This window comes from Sus scrofa, chromosome 8, assembly GCF_054392235.1.
Source record: "Sus scrofa isolate SSC_HxYL_T2T_F1_AM1 chromosome 8, Sscrofa_HxYL_maternal_Yorkshire_Landrace_v2.0, whole genome shotgun sequence".
Taxonomy (NCBI): domain Eukaryota; kingdom Metazoa; phylum Chordata; class Mammalia; order Artiodactyla; family Suidae; genus Sus; species Sus scrofa.
This window is the reverse complement of record NC_139390.1, coordinates 2,163,242-2,180,256: the sequence shown is the minus strand read 5'-3', so window position 1 is coordinate 2,180,256 and position 17,015 is coordinate 2,163,242. Positions and strand designations below refer to the sequence as shown.

Here is a 17,015-nt window from a genome sequence, read left to right as displayed (position 1 = left end):
CTCCCCTGGGCCGGCCGCGCGGCGAGGGACTACAACTCCCAGGAGGCAGTGCGGCGGGACGGGCCTGGTGGGCGGGGCCAGCCGGGCCGGGTCGCGGCTGCTTCTGTCCGGAGCTCGCGGGGTCTCGGCGTCTGGGGGAGGAAGATGGCGTTACGGAGGGTCCGAGCTGGGCTGCGCGAGCTCCGGCCGCTGCTGCTGCTGCTTCTGCTCCTCGGGCCATGGCCGGCGGCGGGGCACGGCGGCAAGTACTCGCGGGAGAAGAACGAGCCCGCGCCGCCCTCGAAGCGCGAGCCGACGGGGGAGTTCCGCATCGAGAAGCTGAACCAGCTGTGGGAGAAGGCCCAGCGGGTGAGTGGCCGCCGGGCCTCCTCTCCCTCGGGGGGCCGCGGGGCCGGGGTCTCCTCTAGTCCCGGGGGTCGGCGGGGCCGGGGCTTCCTCTAGTCCCGGGATCTGCGTGGCAGGGGTTTTCTCCTGTCTCGGGGGTCCACGGGGCAGGGCTCCCTCTAGTCCTGGGGGTCGGCGGGGCCGGGGCCTCCTCTAGTCCGGGATCTGCGTGGCAGGGGTTTTCTCCTGTCTCGGGGGTCCACGGGGCAGGGCTCCCTCTAGTCCTGGGGGTCGGCGGGGCCGGGGCCTCCTCTAGTCCGGGATCTGCGTGGCAGGGGTTTTCTCTTGTCTCGGGGGTCCACGGGGCAGGGCTCCCTCTAGTCCCGGGGGTCGGCGGGGCCGGGGCCTCCTCTTGTCTCCGGGCCTGCGGGGCAGGAGGTCAGATCTCTAACTTTGGGTGTCTGCGAGGGCGGGGCGGAGCCGCCCGCAGGTGTAGGTGTGGGTGTCTCTTGCTCCCTGCGTCAGAAACAAGGACCCTGGCCTGGCAATGACAGGCAGAGGTTGGGGAGGCCCTGGTGTGTGGGCAGAGGGCTCCCGGCCAGTTTGAACTTGCTGATGTGGGCGCAGGGGTTTTGGGGAGGGGAGGTGAGAGGCTGCGGACCACCTGAATCCCACCGGCCCCCTCCTAGAGAGGAAGATAAGAAAGCCCGCAGGGCAAAGGGCACCCGCAAGGTCACTCGCCGGTGGGGGCAGAACCGGGTCCAAACCTTGCTAATTGGTGTGTGACCTGGACCTCCTCATTAACATAGGGGCCCCTCCTTTGTTAGGCTGGGTTATTTCTGGTGAAGTGGCCGCCCCACCCCCTGGGCCTCAGAGGAGGAGATCCAGTGGGTTTTAAGCGTGCCTGAGTGTTTGAGAAGGGGAGTGAATATTTACAAAATCAGGACTAAGTTTCAGAAAAGAGGAGAAACTGGGGCGGGCGGGGGCGGAGACTGCGGGGCAGCGGGGGTGGGGTGGGGGAAGCCACTTGCCCTTAGAGAGCCTCTGGGCTCAGCACTGTTCCCTGACCAGTGTCCTTGAGGGTTCTGCTGGGGGCACCCCTTGTGCACACAGCCCGTGGTCTGGGCTGCAAAGGCGGGGGGCTTCCTGGAGAAGGGGGTTCTTGTGCCCCAGAACCGGTCCTGAGCCCTCTTGCTTGCAGGGCTGTCCCGGTCATCCCCGCCTTGTCCGTCCAGATGACCCCGGGCAGTCTCGGGTCACCTCTGTCTGAGGGCCTGCCGCTGTCTTCTGGGAGCCCTGCCCTGTCCCGCCCCTGGACAGTCCTCGGCCCCTCGGCCCTGAAATTCCACATTTGCGTGGACCAGTCTTTGGCCAAATGGAGCGTGCAGGTCCTTGGGGTGGGGTCCTCCTCACGGCCAGCCCCCCAGGCCGGTGGGCAGGCCTGTGTCCTGGCGCTCCCAGGCGGGGCAGCCTCCAAGGACGTTGCCTGGCCCCAGGCCCTGGTCGGCTTGCCCGCTGCTCAGAGCCTGCGGCCTTTGGGTTTTGTAATTTGGATAATTTCCCCCTGAAGACATCCAGTGTTTGTCAGGGTGTACACAGGGTGAGAGAGGAGGAGTCTGGTGGAGGCTTCTGCCTTGCCCTCTCTCCAGTCCCTCCCGTGGGCGGGGGTCCCGCCTGTGAGGCTGGGCCGGGCAGCTGCTGGTGTGGTCTCAGGTCTGGACGTCAGGTGAAACTTCACGCTTCCCGTTTGATCCAGCTGCCTACAAAGCTGTAGGCTGGACAGCAGGGACAGGGTCACGTCCCCGGCCTCGTGGGTCTTGTGACATCTTGTGGGGTGTCGCAAGGCTCCTGAGCAGGGAGGGGCCGGGCCCTCCTTGGAGCTTGGAGGGGGTTGTAGCTGTGGGAAGTCACCTCCAGGAAAGTCTAGTTGGTGTCTCGCTCCCCAGGGTGGCCGTGTGTGTGCGCGTGTGTAAGGGTAAGAACACTTAACATACGACCTACCCTCTTAGCAAATGTTTAAATGTAGAAATTTACACATCCAGTAGTTCCCGTTGTGGCTCAGCAGAAACGACCGCGACTAGCATTCATGGGGATTCGGGTTCGATCCCCGGCCCCGCTCAGTGGGTTAAGGATGTGGTGTTGCGTGGCTGTGCTGTAGGCCGGGAGCTGCAGCTCTGTCTTGACCCCTGGCCTGAGAACTTCCATGTGCCCTGAGTGCAGCCCTGAAAAAAAGAAAGGAAAGAAGGAACATCAGGTGCACAGTTTAAGCGCTTGGCGGTACTGCCGCGCGTGCAGTAGCTCCCAGGACGGACTGGAGTCGCAGCGCTGGGACTGCGGCCTGAGACGGCACCTGCCCCGCAGCCACCCTCCCGCCGCCTCCCTGAGCTTCGGCTCCGCTCCGGCCCACGTCGCACGGTGGCTGCTGTGCTGTGTCTGGTTTATTTCACGCGGCGTGATGTCCTTCAGCTTCGTCCCCGTTGTCACACGTGGCGAGGCCGCCTTCTCTTGGGAGGCGAAACCAAACCGTCTCCATGCCGCGTCTTCTTTATCCGTTTATCTCCACGGACACCTCGTGGTTCCGGGTCCTGGCTGCACCATCGTTCCTGAGTCTCGTCTTTCGAGGGGCCTCTGTCCTGTGTCCACGGCGGCTGCACCAGCTGGTTCCCGTCAGCAGCGCGAGGCCCCCTTCCCCTTCTCACCCTCCCATCCTGACAGGCGGGGGGCGCTGTTCCCACGGCTGGGTGTACACACACACACACACACACACACACACACACACACACACACACACACACACACACACACACACACACACACACACACACACACACACACACACACACACACACACACACACACACACACACACACACACACACACACACACACACACACACACACACACACACACACACACACACACACACGGCTGGTGGGACCCTCAGGGTGGAAAAGCCTGGAGGCAGGAGGATGCATGGGTCTGACGGACAGTCCCCTGCAGGATGGACTGGGTCAGCCGCAAGCCCAGTTGCGCTCTGGGCACCAGTGCCACGCTCTGCCAACAGCCCCATTGCAGAAGCACCAGGAAGGGCTCCGTCCCCAGGGTGTCTTGCCGGGCCGCTGGGCCAGCTCCCCGGGCCTCAGTTTACCCGAGCAGCCTGCCCCGTGGCTGTGGAGGTTCCGGAGGCGGGGGACGTTGTGCTGGCCCGGGACCCCTGGGAAGAAACGTCTGGGGAGGGGCCCTGCGCCCACATTCCTGCTGAGCCGCCTCCGTCCTGGTCTCGTGGCCGAGGGTGACGGACTTGGTATTTGACAGCTTCGGCTTGGCATTTGTGTCTCTTAACCGGCTGTTGTCACGTGAGGCATTAACATTGCACTTTGAGGAGGTTTGAGGAATCGAGGTGCAGGTGCCAGGCGTGTGCGTGCGGCCTCTTTCCTCCCTCCACCTCCTGCCGCGGCCCGCAGGCCTCCACGCCTCGGAGGCAGCTTAGCCCCAGACCACAGCTGATCTCTGTAAGATGGGCATGCGGTTTAGACCCCAGAGGCCTCAGGCCTGAGAGGCGGTGACTCGCAGAGACGTGCCAATGCCACTGGTGGGCGCAGCTCCGGGGGCGCCTGGCCTGGTGTTGGTGCCCTGATCCCCCGGGCCGTGGGGAGGGGGACAGACAGGAGAGTCGGGTGAGCGGGGCCCAGGGGCCCATGGTGCGTCGAGCGGCCTGGGCTCCTCAGATCTGTTTCTCATCCCCCGGCCCTCTCCCCCCGAGAGGGACGCCCGGGCTGTTGCTGTCACACGGGCCACAGCGAGCACAGAGCCGCCGTCCCCGGCTGCAAGCAGGCCCCTGGCAGTGGCATCCTGGGCACCTGGGTCTTAGGCCCGAGTCCCTGGTCCCTTGGGGGCTGCAGGCCTCCCTTCCGCATCGGGGCGGCTCACCAGGAGCCTGGTAACGGCGGCCAGGCCCGCGTCTGTGCAGGCTCAGGGCTGGGGCGAGCCTGCCCCTCCAAGACTGTCCCCAGCAGAAGCGAAGTCACGTAGGCTGAAAGCTCGAGCTGTTCTTCCTGCAGGAGGGGCCCCTCCCACGGCCTCTCCTCCTCCCCCGCTCCCCCCTCGCCCGCCTGGCTCGCCCACCCCTGGGAGTCAGGTCAGATGAGGCTGCAGCGCCCGGGCCCCAGGGGCCTGAGAGCACCCACAGCCAGCGGGGCGGGATGGAGCCGGGGGGCCCGGCATCCAGGGAGGCGCAGGCGCTCTGCCTGAAGGGCTGACGGGGGTGGTGGGGAGACTGCAGAGAAGGGGGACCCCTGGGGCCTGCCTGCCTCAGGTGGAGGGCCCAGGGGAGCCCTGCATGGTGCCCCCAGCAGATAGGGTGGGACGGGCCCCGAAGCCCCTGGGTCGTTCGAGCTCGGGGTGCGTTCAGAGGCCCAGGTGTCCTTGTTCCCCGGGGAGGCTCGCTGAGACGGAAGCCGGCGATCTGGAGTTGTGGGGACTCCTGGGACTCTGAGCCCCGCGCTTTGACCTTGCACGGGACCCCAGGCTCGGTCTGCGTGTGGTCCTTCCCCAGGGCCCGCGACTCCTGGCGCCCAGGGCCCGGGTCCTCACCTTCTTGGCAGCTTGTTTTCTTCCAGGATCTTCTTTCTGTCCCGACCCACAGGTTCTGGCGCCACAGGGACTTCCTCTGCCCTCCCCTTCGTGGGCACGTGCGTGTCCAGCCGAGCCCGACCCCGGGCAGACCCTCCCGCGAGGCTGTCTGGGGTCAGGCACCCTCACCCGAGCTCCTCTCATCCCCTGGGAGCCCCATGGTCGCCTGGCCATCGCGGGGTGCCCTCCTCTGGGGTGCTCCAGGGGAGCCCTGCTCTCGCAGCCCAGTCCTGCCCTGTGTCCCTGTGCCCCTCAGCCCGTGTGGGGTGTCTGCCGGCATAATTTTTAAAGCCACAGGTTTAATGGCACTGGCGGTGGCCTTCACAGCCTGCTTCAGGGCAGAGCTGCCAGGCCCAGGCCAGCGCAGACCAGCCTCTGTCCGGACCTAGGGGTCCCCTCTCGGCCTCTCAGCCCTTGGTGGGTCGGCTCCCAATGCGGGAACAGCTCCTGGCTGGTGTCCTAGGGGAATCCTTGGCTGTGCTTCATTTTCTCTTTTTTAATTGGAGGTTTTCCATAAATGCCATCTTCCGTCCCTCTAATAGCTGTAGTCTATTTTTTAATCCTGGTTACATAATACACAGAAAGAGTCTTGGTTTCTTGCTTTCTTTTTTTTTCCTCTTTTTTTTTTTTTTTTCCTGTCTTTTGTCTTTTTGGAGCCTCACCCACTGCATATGGAGGTTCCCGGGCTAGGGGTCCAATCAGAGCTGCAGCCCCTGGTCAACACCACAGCCACAGCGATGCCGGATCCTTAACCCACTGAGCAAGGCCAGAGATTGAACCTGCGTCCCCATGGATCCTACTCAGATTCGTTTCCGTTGAGCTCCTTTGGTTTCCTGACCAGCCCGGTGTTCCTGCCCCTGCTTCCTGCCAGCCTGTTTCCCCAGGTGCCCCAGGGGGCTCCCTGGGGACTTGGGACCTGTGGAGCATGTGCGGGACCCTGGCTCCACCGCCCCAGCTCTGGCACCTCCCCACCCGGGCCGGTTTCTCCCAGGCTGCGTGGCTGAGCACCGTGCGGCTGGTGGTCACGCGCCCTCTGTCGCCCCCGCAGCTGAACCTTTCCCCGGTGAGACTGTCTGAGCTCCACGCTGATCTGAAGATACAGGAACGGGACGAATTCAAGTGGAAGAAGATGAAGTCGGAAGGCTTGGATGAGGACGGCGAGAAGGAGGCAAAACTGAGACGCAGCCTCAGCGGTACCTCTTCTCCGTCTGAGCTCAGTCTGAGGGAGGCGGCGCCCCGGGCTCGCAGCCCCAGCTCCCCATCGCACGTGGTTTGGGGGCAGGATGAGAGTCAGGGCGGCCAGCGAGGGCTCTTGGGCAGTGGAGGGGGCCAGGGCGGGGGTGTCCAGCCACATTAATAGACAAGCAGCCGCAGGTGACCAGGGTGGCCGATGCTTGCGGCTGTTCCCAGGGCCTGGTCCTGGTGGCAGAGAGCAGAGCCTGGCCGGTCCAAGCTGGTGCAGTTCCTTGCAGAGCCCCGCACTGCGAGGTGGGGTGACTGGGCCGAGTCCGCCCTGTGGCCCTGCCTCTGTCTTAGGCTCCCTGTGTGTCCCAGTGGCCCCGGGGTAGCGAGGGAGGAGCTTCAAGGGCAGAGAGGTGGCCAGTGGCCAGCTCCATCCCATGACGCCCTCGCCTGGACCCCCACTGCCAGGCCAGGTCCTCCGGGAAGTGGCTACCGGCCCAAGCAATCTCCAGGTCTGTGTCCCAGGTGGAGCCGTCCTGACTTGGGTGAAACTGGTCTCTGGGTGCCCAGGGAACATGGCAGGAGAGCCAGCAGCCTAGGAAGAGTTGGAGCCTGAGGCAGGCCAGCCGAGCAGCCGTCCCAGGGCTGCGTTCACCTGGGGGCTGCCATCTTCAGAGTGTGGCCCACTGCCAAGGCAGACGCACCCCTAGCGGTCCATACAGGGCAGCAGTCAGACTGGGATCCCGTGTAGCCAGGCCTGTCCTGGGCACTCCAGCCGTCAGGCACCCTGGCCATCCCTGCCCCTGCAACTCATGGGGCAACATGCGTAGGATCTGGCCCGGCGGGTTTGAAGGCAGACCCACCACCCCATGGAGTCCTGAGTGGACAAGTCCTGCCCTTTCTGCTGCCCCACCAAGCGCACCCTGAGGCTTGTGTGCTGCCTCCTGGGGTCTGGCCGACGGCCCTGGGCTGGGCTGACGGCCTGGGACTTCTCCTCCGCAGGCTCCAGCTCCCTCTCAGGGACCCTAGCCCTTGCAGGCAGGGAGGTGGGGCAGGCCCACTCCCAGCTAAGGAGGGAGGGCTGGGAGGACTGGTCCGGCCAGGGCGGACCTGGGGGGCGGGCCACCCTCTGTGCAGGGGCCATGGGTGGGTACTGCACCCGGCATTCCTGAGAAAAACCCATTCGCCATCCCTCGGTGACCAGTCAGCAGCACCTTCAGCCCATGTCCCCGCCCAGCTGCCGCTGTCAGCTGTTCACTGGCAGCTGCTGACCCCAAGGCCTCGCCTTTAAAAAATCTTTTCCTCCAACTAAAGATACGATTCGAGTTGTCGAAAAGCTGCCCCAGTCACTGGCCCCCCGCTCAGTAGCCTCTGCCTGAGGCTGGCCACCCACCCTCTGCCTCTGCCGAACCGGCTGCAGGCTTTGGGGTTTGTGTGTGTGTGTTTATTGTCTTTTTAGGGCCACATCCGCGGCATATGGAGGTTCCCAGGCTAGGAGTCGAATCAGAGCTACAGCTGCCCGCCTGTGTCACAGCCACCGCAATGCTCAGTCCGAGCCGCGTCTGTGACCCACACCACCGCTCACTTACGGCAACGCCAGACACTTAACTCGCGGAGCGAGGCCAGGGGCCGAACCTGCATGCTCATGAATACTGGTTGGACTTGTTACAGCTGAGCCACAATGGGAGCTCCAGGTTTTGGTTTTGCAAAGCTCTGGAATGGACCTGGTCCTCGAGCAGGCCCCGCGGAGCTGAGCCGTCCCGCCGTCCCGTGCCGTCCCACCGCAGGGCAGAGGGTGGGGGCTCAGGCTGGGAGAATGTGCCATGGGAGCCACGAGGCAGCCAGTGTGTGTTGAGGGGTTGGCAGAGCGGGAGCCCCTGGTTGGTTCGTGCTCGTTCCACCAGGTGCCGAGTGGCCAGGAAACCGGGGCGGGGGGCGGCCCCCAGACCCCAGCCTTGACCCTGCCCTGCTCCCTCCTAGTCATCCTGGCCAAGTACGGTCTGGACGGGAGAAAGGACACCCTGAGCACCAACTTCCTCAACCACGGCCCCGAGGACGACAGCCTGGAGGACCCCCGGCTGGAGAAGCTGTGGCACAGGGTAACCTCTGCGCAGAGCCCAGAGGGAAATCGGGCCCTGGCGGGGCCCCCCAAGACAGGTCCCCTGGGCAGCTCGGGACGGGTCTCTCTTCCGTCGAGAGGGGCCCCGGGTGGCCCGGGCCGGCAGAGCTTTGAGGGTCACAGGTGCCTCCTCAGCCTGTGGGTAGAAACAGCTCGCCGTGCGATGAGCGGCTTTTTCTCACTCTGGGCCTGGCCAGCTGCGCCTTGCACGTCGCGGGCCGGCCCTCTGCAGTCGGCTGAAGCTGGCCGTGGCACTGCCGTGACCAGGAAGAGATCCGCGTGCAGGTGGACCCAGGCTGTTCAGGGCTCCCCTGTCGTCACTTGCGGTTTGATTCCTGGACAGTTTGTGTGACTCAGGGTGCCCCCCTGGCTGAGGGTGCTGACCTGGCCCTTCCTGCGGGGTGCGGACCGAGTGCTGGCCTGGTGGCAGTTTGGGCGTCATCCCCTTTGCCCGGCGGTCCCCGTCCAGCCAGAGGAGGGGTTGTCCTTGGTCAGGAGGGGCAGGGCCGGGGCAGCAGGGAGGGTCATGAGGGAGGGCAGGGTTCCCTACAAGCAGGTGGAACAGTGACAAAGTGACAGGCCAGTCCCTCCAGGAGGGGACACTGCGCCCCACCCCACCTCCTCAGGGTCCTGCTGCTCCCTTCGCGGCCTTCCCACCGTCCACCCCAGAGGCCATCGGGAGCAGTAACTTAGGTTATTGTTTTCCTGCCCTGTTTCGTCCCTGGTAAAGGCCAGACCTGGGCCCAGGGCTTCTCCCAGCAGCACGGGTCCTGCCGAGCCTCGGGGGTCCACAGACACCTGTGTGGCCCAGGTGGCTGGCAGGGTGCTCCCCGAGGTGTGGCCAGGTGAACAGCCCCCCCGGGGGAGGTCACTCAGGTCCCTCTCTGTCCAGGCGAGGGCGTCTGGGAAGTTCTCCAGCGAAGAACTGGACAAGCTGTGGCGGGAGTTCCTGCATCACCAGGAGAAGGTCCGCGAATACAACATCCTGCTGGAGACCCTGAGCAGGGCTGAAGGTGCGCGAGGCCTCGGCCTTCCCGGAGGCGGCCCTGGCTCGGAATGTTCCAGAACGGAGCTGGGGCGGGGGAGGGGCGGTTGCCGTGCCCTGTTCTCGGGCCTCCGGCTCTCTCAGCGGGACTCGGTGTTCAGCTGCGTGCACGTGTTCAGGTGAACCGGTCCTGCGGTGCCGCTGGCCGCCTCTCCCGCTGTGGCTGGAGTGGCCCGCGGGCCCTCGTGGACTCGGCCCCCCTCACACGTGGTTTCCCGGCCCCCGGGGTGGGGGGGGTGCTGCTGGCCGGAAGGTCAGGGCGGGGCCCCACGGCTCTGGTTCCCACAGAAATCCACGAGAATGTCATCAGCCCCGCGGACATGAGCCACGTCGCGGAGGACGCCCTGCGGAGCAGACACTCCGAGCTCAAGGACAGGCTGCGGGACATCAGCCAGGGCCTGGACCGCCTGCAGAGGGTCAGCCACCAGGGCTACGGCGCCGAGGCGGGTGAGCCCACGTCTCCCGAAGGGGCCTCAGGGCATCCCGGGGCCCGCAGGCCGGGACAGCACTTCTGCTGCGGCGCCGCCACCCCCCACTCGCTGCCGGAGGCCACAGCTGCTCCTCCTGCGTCCCTGGAGGGCGACCGGGGCCTCTGCTCAGGTCCCGCTCCGGGACCCCGAGGCTCGAGCCTGGTGCGGGTTCCAGGAAGGCTGCGGGTTGCCCTCTTGACCCAGCTCGGTCCCCGTCATTCTCTGCCCGCGTGGCAGGTGCTGCTCTAGACCCCAGGGGTGCATGAGGACACGAGGCGGAACCCCTGCTCCTCAGACTCCGGGTGGACGGGACCCCGGGGATGGGACTGGGAGCCTGGCCGGGCCGAGGAGCCGAGGAGCCAGGGCAGCTCTGACCGCCGCGCCTCGTCCCTCCCCTCCCGGGGCTGCCCCCGCCGGCCCCGCAGCTACTTCTGCTGGGGCCTGGGCAGGGGGTGGGGTGGGGGGAGCAGCTGGTGAAATGACCACCCGACAGGCGGCTGTGGCCACTCGCCCCAGCCTGGGGGTGCGGGGCGGGAGGTGAGTGACAAGCCAGCAGCTTCGCCACAGCCACGCGGGCCGAGATCAGCGGCGGTTACTGCACTGGAGCTACAGGGATGGGCAGCAGCCTGGGGCGAGGTCTGGGGCTGGTGTGGGCATCACTGAAGCCCTGCGCCTGAGGTCCGCGAGCTACGGCCCGAGCGTGTTGGGACAGGACGCCCGGTCCCTCCCGAGGACGTCAGGTACTGCGTGTCCACACGTGCGCCAGGGCGTGTGGCACGGGGGGTCCTGGGGTCACCGAGCCCGCCTTTTCTCTTCTCTGCAGAGTTCGCAGAGCCGCGGGTGATGGACCTGTGGGACCTGGCCAGGGCAGCCAACTTCACCCAGAAGGAGCTGGAATCCTTTAAGGTGAGGGCGGCGGCAGCGGGCATCTCTTCTGGGGCCTTTGTGGGCACGGGGACGGGGAGGCCCTCAGTCTTAGGTCAGCCTTTCCCCCGGGACTGTCTCCGCTCTCGCCCTCTGCGTCCCTCCGCTGTGTGGGACGAAGCTGGCCTCCCGTGAGTGGACAGTGTGGTCTCGGCATCTGCTCGGGTTCGGGTGCTCTGGGTGCGGGACTCGGGGGTCTTGCAGGACAAGTGGGTTGAGGAGGAGCCCTTTGCCCCCATGCAGCCCAGTGCCTCCAGGTTGGTCCTGTTGTGGCACAGCTGTCACAGGCCAGTGGGTCAGGTCAGGGTCATGGAGGGAGGTGGGCCAGGGGCATGAAGGGGTGGGGGGCCTGGAGGGGAGTGGGCTTTGTGGGCCATGGAGTGTAAGAGACAGGAGTGCAGGGTGGGGCCTGGCGAGGAAGGTCCCTGAGCTGCTTGGGAGGTGTCTCGCCTGGGCCTGGTGGCAGCATCCTCATAAAACTAGGGGGATGTGGGGGTTGGGCCTGGCGGCCCACCTGTGGTGGGGTGGGGAGGGCCTGGAGGTGCCACAGTCGCAAGGGCCCCGGAGGGGAGATGGAAGGGGGAGCAGCCTGTGCGGCGGCCGTAGTGGGGTTGGCAGCAGGACGAGTCAGCCGGGAGCACGTGGGGTGGGCTTGGGGGCAGTCGGCCTCCTGTCTCTCCTGCTCCAGACGTGGGGTGGAGAGCGGCGGACAGCGCAAGGGTGGCAGGGGTGGAGCTTAAGCCCCACACATCAGCTTGGACCTGGCAGATGCCCAGCAGAGGGTGAGGGTGAGAGGGCCGTGGGGGTGGGGACACTCGGCCCCTAGAGGCTGTCAGTTTCCAGCAGGGTCCCTTTAGGGGGAAGTGCTGCTCTGTGACCCGCGTGGCAGCCAGGACAGCAGAGCCTGGCACCCGACTCGGCCCTCAGAGCCGTCCTGGACGGCTGGACGGTGAGCAGGCGCCGTGCGAGCAGCCTTCGGAGTGGGGAGCCTGCCCCCGTGTGCAGCCGGCCCTTGGCGTCAGCTCGGCATTCGACGGTGGCATTCGGTCGGTCCAGGGGCCTGGGGCGGCAGAACGGGCTCACAGGGTGGACTTCGGCTGTTTCAACCTTGTTCTAGGAAGAGCTGAAGCACTTTGAAGCCAAAATCGAAAAGCATAACCACTATCAGAAGCAGCTAGAAATTTCTCATCAGAAGCTGAAACACGTGGAGAGCTTTGGCGACCAGGAGCACATCAGCCGGAACAAGGAGCGCTACGCGCTGCTGGAGGAGAAGACCAAGGAGCTGGGCTACAAGGTGGGTGACGGCGCCCAGCCCGGTGCCCCGGGCCTCGGCGCCCCTTGTGGGGCAGGCGGTGGGCGCCTTCGATCACCCCGCAGAGGGTCAGGCTGGACGGAGGGAGCGGGGCCTTCAGCCCCACCTGCCTCTCTCCAGGTGACCAGACTCTGGGGTCTGGGCGGGCGGGTGGGCCACCAGGGCCGGAGCCGGACTCTTCCAGCCACGCGCCTGGCGCCCGGGCCCCCAGGAGGTGCTGCCGTCACTGCCTCCAAAGGTCCTTCCCTCCCCGAGCCGCCCGAGTGGCCTTGGAGTCCCCGAGTGCACGCAGGGGGCACTGGGTTCCGAGCGTTGGGCCTGGGCTGCATGGTGACCCACTTGGTTCCAGAGGAACCAGGGACCATCTCGGGGCGGCAGGTGGCCACATGGGTCCACTCCCTTTGCGTGGCTCAGCGGGGCTCCCGGATGCCCGGAACGGGGTGCAGGCTCACTGCAGGGTGACGTCTGAACCCCGCACGGCAGACGTGTAGGACGGGGGGCAGAAGCCCACTCACTGGGGCCGCCTGGCCCCTCGCCGGTCATTCATGGTGAACGCACCAACCGGGCGCCTTGGGCCGAAGAGCCTCTGGCTTGGATTACACGGGGAAGAGGGCAGGCGGTGTGGATGCTCCAGAGGCAGCGGCAAGAGCGGAGCAGGGCACACGCTCCTCGGGTGCCGGGAAGCTGGGCGGGGTTGGGCTGCCTCCGTGGGAGCCTCGCACCCCTTCCGACCACATGGAGGCTTGAGTTCCTCAAAAGCAAGTAAACCTTTTTTCTTGTCCATGCCTGTGGCACGTGGAAATTCCCAAGCCCAGGACGGACCCCACGCCACAGCGGCAACCCACGCGCTGCAGTGACAGCGCCAGATTCTTAGCCCACCGAGCCCCCCGAGAACTCCAAAAATGAGTCATACGTTGAAAGAAGTGAGTGGCTCTGCTCCTGCGTTTGGCGGGACTGAGTGGGGAGAAGCCAGGTGCCCGCGTGGGGCTGCAAGCTCAGGTTCACACGGCAACACGGGAATCTGTGGGGGGGCGGTTTCTGCCGAGCCGGGCAAGGAGGACGGGCGCGGGCAGCCCTGGCTTCCCTGACACGCGGGGGCCCCTGGCGCCGTGAGGACCCGGGCTGGGGGGTGCCCGCTGAGGAGGCCCCAGACCTTCCCAGGTTCCCAGCCAGCCCGGGTTCTGAGCGTGAGGCTGGCGGCTCCTGCCTGCGAGGCCCTGAGGGCCGGGGAAGCTCCGCAAGCAGAGCCCAGGCCTGGGACTGCTGCGGAGGGTCCTGCCTTCGTGCGACGAGGACAGGAGCCTGGAGGAGCCGCAGACTCCGTTCCCTGCTTTTGAAAGGACGTGGGTACAGTCGTCAGCCGCCACGACAGAGGGGCCCGCATGGGGCGCCCCCAGAGCCTAAAGCTCCCGGGCCCCCAGGATCAGGAGACAGCCGAAGTAGCTCCTGCCCAGGCGTAAGGACAGGGTGAGACAGGAACGTCTTCCAGCGAGCGAACCAGCTGAGCCCCAGGAGACCCCGGGGAGGGGAGATGTCTGCCCGATGGGCGAGGACCCCGAGCGGGCCCCGTGGGTCCGGCAGCAGAGCAGGGGCCAGCAAGGAGGGCCACAGAGCTGGGAGGTGCACCGGGCGGGGTGGGCAGCGGGAGGGCATCGGCGAAGGAAGGAACACGCCGGGGACTGGTGGTGACGAGATGGCAGTGTGTGGAGTCCCTCAGGCCGAGCAGACAGAAGGACAGCGTCCAGCCTGCTGGCCCCGGCCTGCGAGGGTTCCAGGAGGAGAAGCAGGGGAGGAGGGGAGGTCGCCTGGGGAGGCGATGGCTCAGGCTCCCCGCCCGGGAAGGGTGAGGCTGTGGCCCCGAAGAGGCCCACGCCGACCAAGACCCGCTGCGGTTAAAGTGGCAAAGGGAGGAGAGCCGACAGCAAGAGACGAGCAGCCAGTTCCCCGCACGGGGAGCCCCGTAAGGCCCGGAGCAGAGTCTGGAGTGGAAGCTCTGCAGGCCAGAAGGGAGCAGCCGGCGTGAGCGGAGTCTTCAGACGAAAAGCCCCACGACCAGAAACACCCACCCGGGACGGCGGCCGCTCAGCTGGGAAGCAGAGGAGTTGGGCACATGATCAGACGCTGAGATCCACCTCTAAACCGGCCTTCCGGGACTTGGCAGAGGCCGGCCAGCTCTGGAGTGAAAAACGAAAGGCCAGGAGTCCCCATCGTGGCACAGTGGAAAGGAATCCGACTAGGAACCGTGAGGGTGCAGGTTCGATTCCTGGCCTCGCTCAGTGGGTTAAGGATCCGGCGTTGCCGTGAGCTGTGGTGTGGGTCGCAGACACGGCTCAGATCCCGCGTTGCTGTGGCTGTGGTGTAGGCCGGCGGCTACAGCTCGGATTGGACCCCTAGCCTGGGAACCTCCATACGCCACAGGTGCGACCCTAAAATTAAAGAAAAAAATGGCATCTAAACATACCCACAGACGGTCACCTGGACACAGGGAAGAAAGTGAAAGGACTGCAGAAAAGAACACAGTAGCAGTGGGTACATGCCTCTCGGTGGGTAGCCTAAACACGACGGGCCGAGCACAGCGTTCCAGGCAAAACAGTGGGGGAAAACAGGACCTTTATGAATGCTGCCTGCAGGAGACTCACTTCAGGTCTAAAGACACACAGACTAAAAGTGAGGGATGGAAAAGGGTTTCCCTGCAAATGAGATCAAAAGCCAAGATGGCAGTACCCAGACCAGACAAAATCGACTTTTTTCTTTTTACGGCCACGCCTGCAGCACGTGGAGGTCGAATCTGGAGCTACAGCTGCCGGCCTACACCACAGCCCCAGCAGCCCGGCCGCGTGCCGCCACGCCAGGTCCTTGACCCACCAAGCGAGGCCAGGGATCGAACTCAGACCCTCACAGAGATGGTGTCAGGTCCTTAAACCACAGAGCCACACTGGGAACTCCTAAAATTAACTTTAAAACAGAGACTCACAGGAGACAAGTGTGGACGTAGTGGGGTCGGTCCAAGAGAAGAAGCAACAATTACTTGGGCCGTCGGTGCTCCCAGTGGGCTGGTTGCCCCCCAGCAGGCAAGGAGGCGGGCCTTGAGCTGCACCCGAGGCCGGATGTGCTGGTGCGGGTGTTGATAGAGCACCCAGTGCAGAAGCAGCCTGCGTGTTCTCGAGTGCACATGGAACCTTCTCCAGGATGGGTCACGTGCGGGGCCGCAGAACGCGCCTTGGGAAACTGAAGAAAATGGAACAACCAAAGCGTGTTTTCCCGTCACAGCAGCTTGAAACGAGGAATTACAAGAGAAAAACTTCAGAAAACACAAAGATGTGTCAGTGGATCCCTGAAGAAATGAAAAAAATACCTGGAGACAAAAACGCAACTTCCCCAAATCCAGGGGACGCAGCAAAAGCAGTTCACAGAGGGAAGTTTCTAGCAATATTCCCACCACGGGAACCAAGACGCTCCAAGTTAGAGGAACTAGAACGAGAATGAGACCCAAGTTCACAGACGGAAAGAAGATCAGGGACTAAAACGGAGAGGAGTTCCCATCGCGGCGCAGCGGTTAACGAACCTGACTAGGAGCCGTGAGGGTGCGGGTTCGATCCCTGGCCTCGCTCAGGGGGTTAAGGATCCAGTGTTGCCATGAGCTGTGGTGTAGGTCGCAGACGCGGCTCAGATCCGGTATTGCTGTGGCTGTGGTGTAGGCCGGCAGCTACAGCTCCGATTGGACCCCTAGCCTGGGAACCTCCATATGCCGTGAGTGTGGCCCTAAAAAGACGAAAAAGAAAATCAGAGAAACTCGGAGCTGTTTCTTCAAGAAGATTGGCAAGGAAGAAATGCCCTCAGCCAGACTCCTCAGGGGGAGGAGGAGAAGGGGGTCCCGGCCTGTGAGCCCAGGGCCCGGTGACGCAGGCCAGGAGCCGCCAGCTTGTCCCTGTTCTTTGGAGGTTGTGTCTTTTTTTTCTCTTTTTTCGCCTTTCAGGGCCGCACCCACGGCATATGGAGGTTCCCAGGCTAGGGGTCCAATCGGAGCTGTAGCTGCCGGCCTACACCACAGCCACAGCAATACCGGATCCTTAACCTGCTGAGCGAGGCCAGGAATCGAACCTGGAACCTCATGGTTCCTAGTCGGATTCGTTTCCGCTGCGCCACGACAGGAACTGCTTTGGAGGCTGTTTCTGGTGAAGGAGCTGCTCTCGTGATGACGGCTGGGCGGGTCATTGCCGTGGGCCTCCCCCTGAGGCTATGTGAACAGGTCTGCCCAGCTCACCTGTGCTGCTCTCTCTGCAGGTGAAGAAGCACTTACAGGACCTGTCCAGCCGCGTCTCCAGAGGGCGACACAACGAGCTCTGAGGCCCCGGGAGCCCAGGGCGGGCGCAGGAGGCACCAGCGAGCTGGGGTTCCTAAAGACGGCCCGGCCGCCCTGGGGTGGCTTGTCCGTCAGCAGAACCTCAGTGGAGGCATGACGGGGACCAGCCACGGGGGCCCGGGGGGAGGAGCCCCGCCGGTGACCCCCTGCTCCCTGGCTGGCGGGCTCTGCCCTCAGCCCAGCCGACTGTCACCTCTGCCGAAGTCACAGTTTGCATCAAAATCTTACAGATCTTCTGCTGAAAGTACTGTGTACAGAAGTCCCTGCAAATACAGTGTTTCAATCTTGAGGTCGTCGAGGCGTCACTGGGGCCCGGTCTCACTGTCTGCCGGGCTGGGGGATTCAGGCTCGGGTGCGGAGAGCAGCTGCAGGCCAGTGGGCTCGGCCCCTGGTTTGGAGCTGAAGTTACAGGGTCGAGACAGACAGCAGTGCAGAGGCTCAGGGCCGGGAAGAGCCTGGTTCTCTCCGAGGGAGCGCGCGGGGCCGCCCTCCGGCTCCTCGGCCAAGGGCCCCGGGCAGGGACACGTCCACCAGGTGCCGCTCGGCCCCGGCTGACCGCACCCCCCACGTTGGGACCCACCAAGGGCAACAAGGACTCTCAGGGTGCCACGAAAGCGAGCAGGGAGGCGGCCCTCGTTCTCTG

At 64.9% G+C, this 17,015-nt stretch overlaps 1 protein-coding gene across 3 annotated transcripts; it reads left to right on the top strand.

Moving 5' to 3' along the window:
- Positions 1–116: 116 nt before the first annotated feature.
- On the top strand, positions 117–16,661 carry LRPAP1 (LDL receptor related protein associated protein 1). 3 transcript variants are annotated; one of them, XR_014811958.1, is made up of 8 exons: positions 117–348; positions 6,006–6,150; positions 8,120–8,238; positions 9,151–9,271; positions 9,592–9,750; positions 10,597–10,679; positions 11,815–15,502; positions 16,061–16,661. XR_014811958.1 is itself a non-coding variant. In NM_001113436.1 (8 exon segments), coding segments are annotated over 8 exon segments (1,071 nt in total).
- The last annotated feature ends 354 nt before the right edge of the window (positions 16,662–17,015 follow it).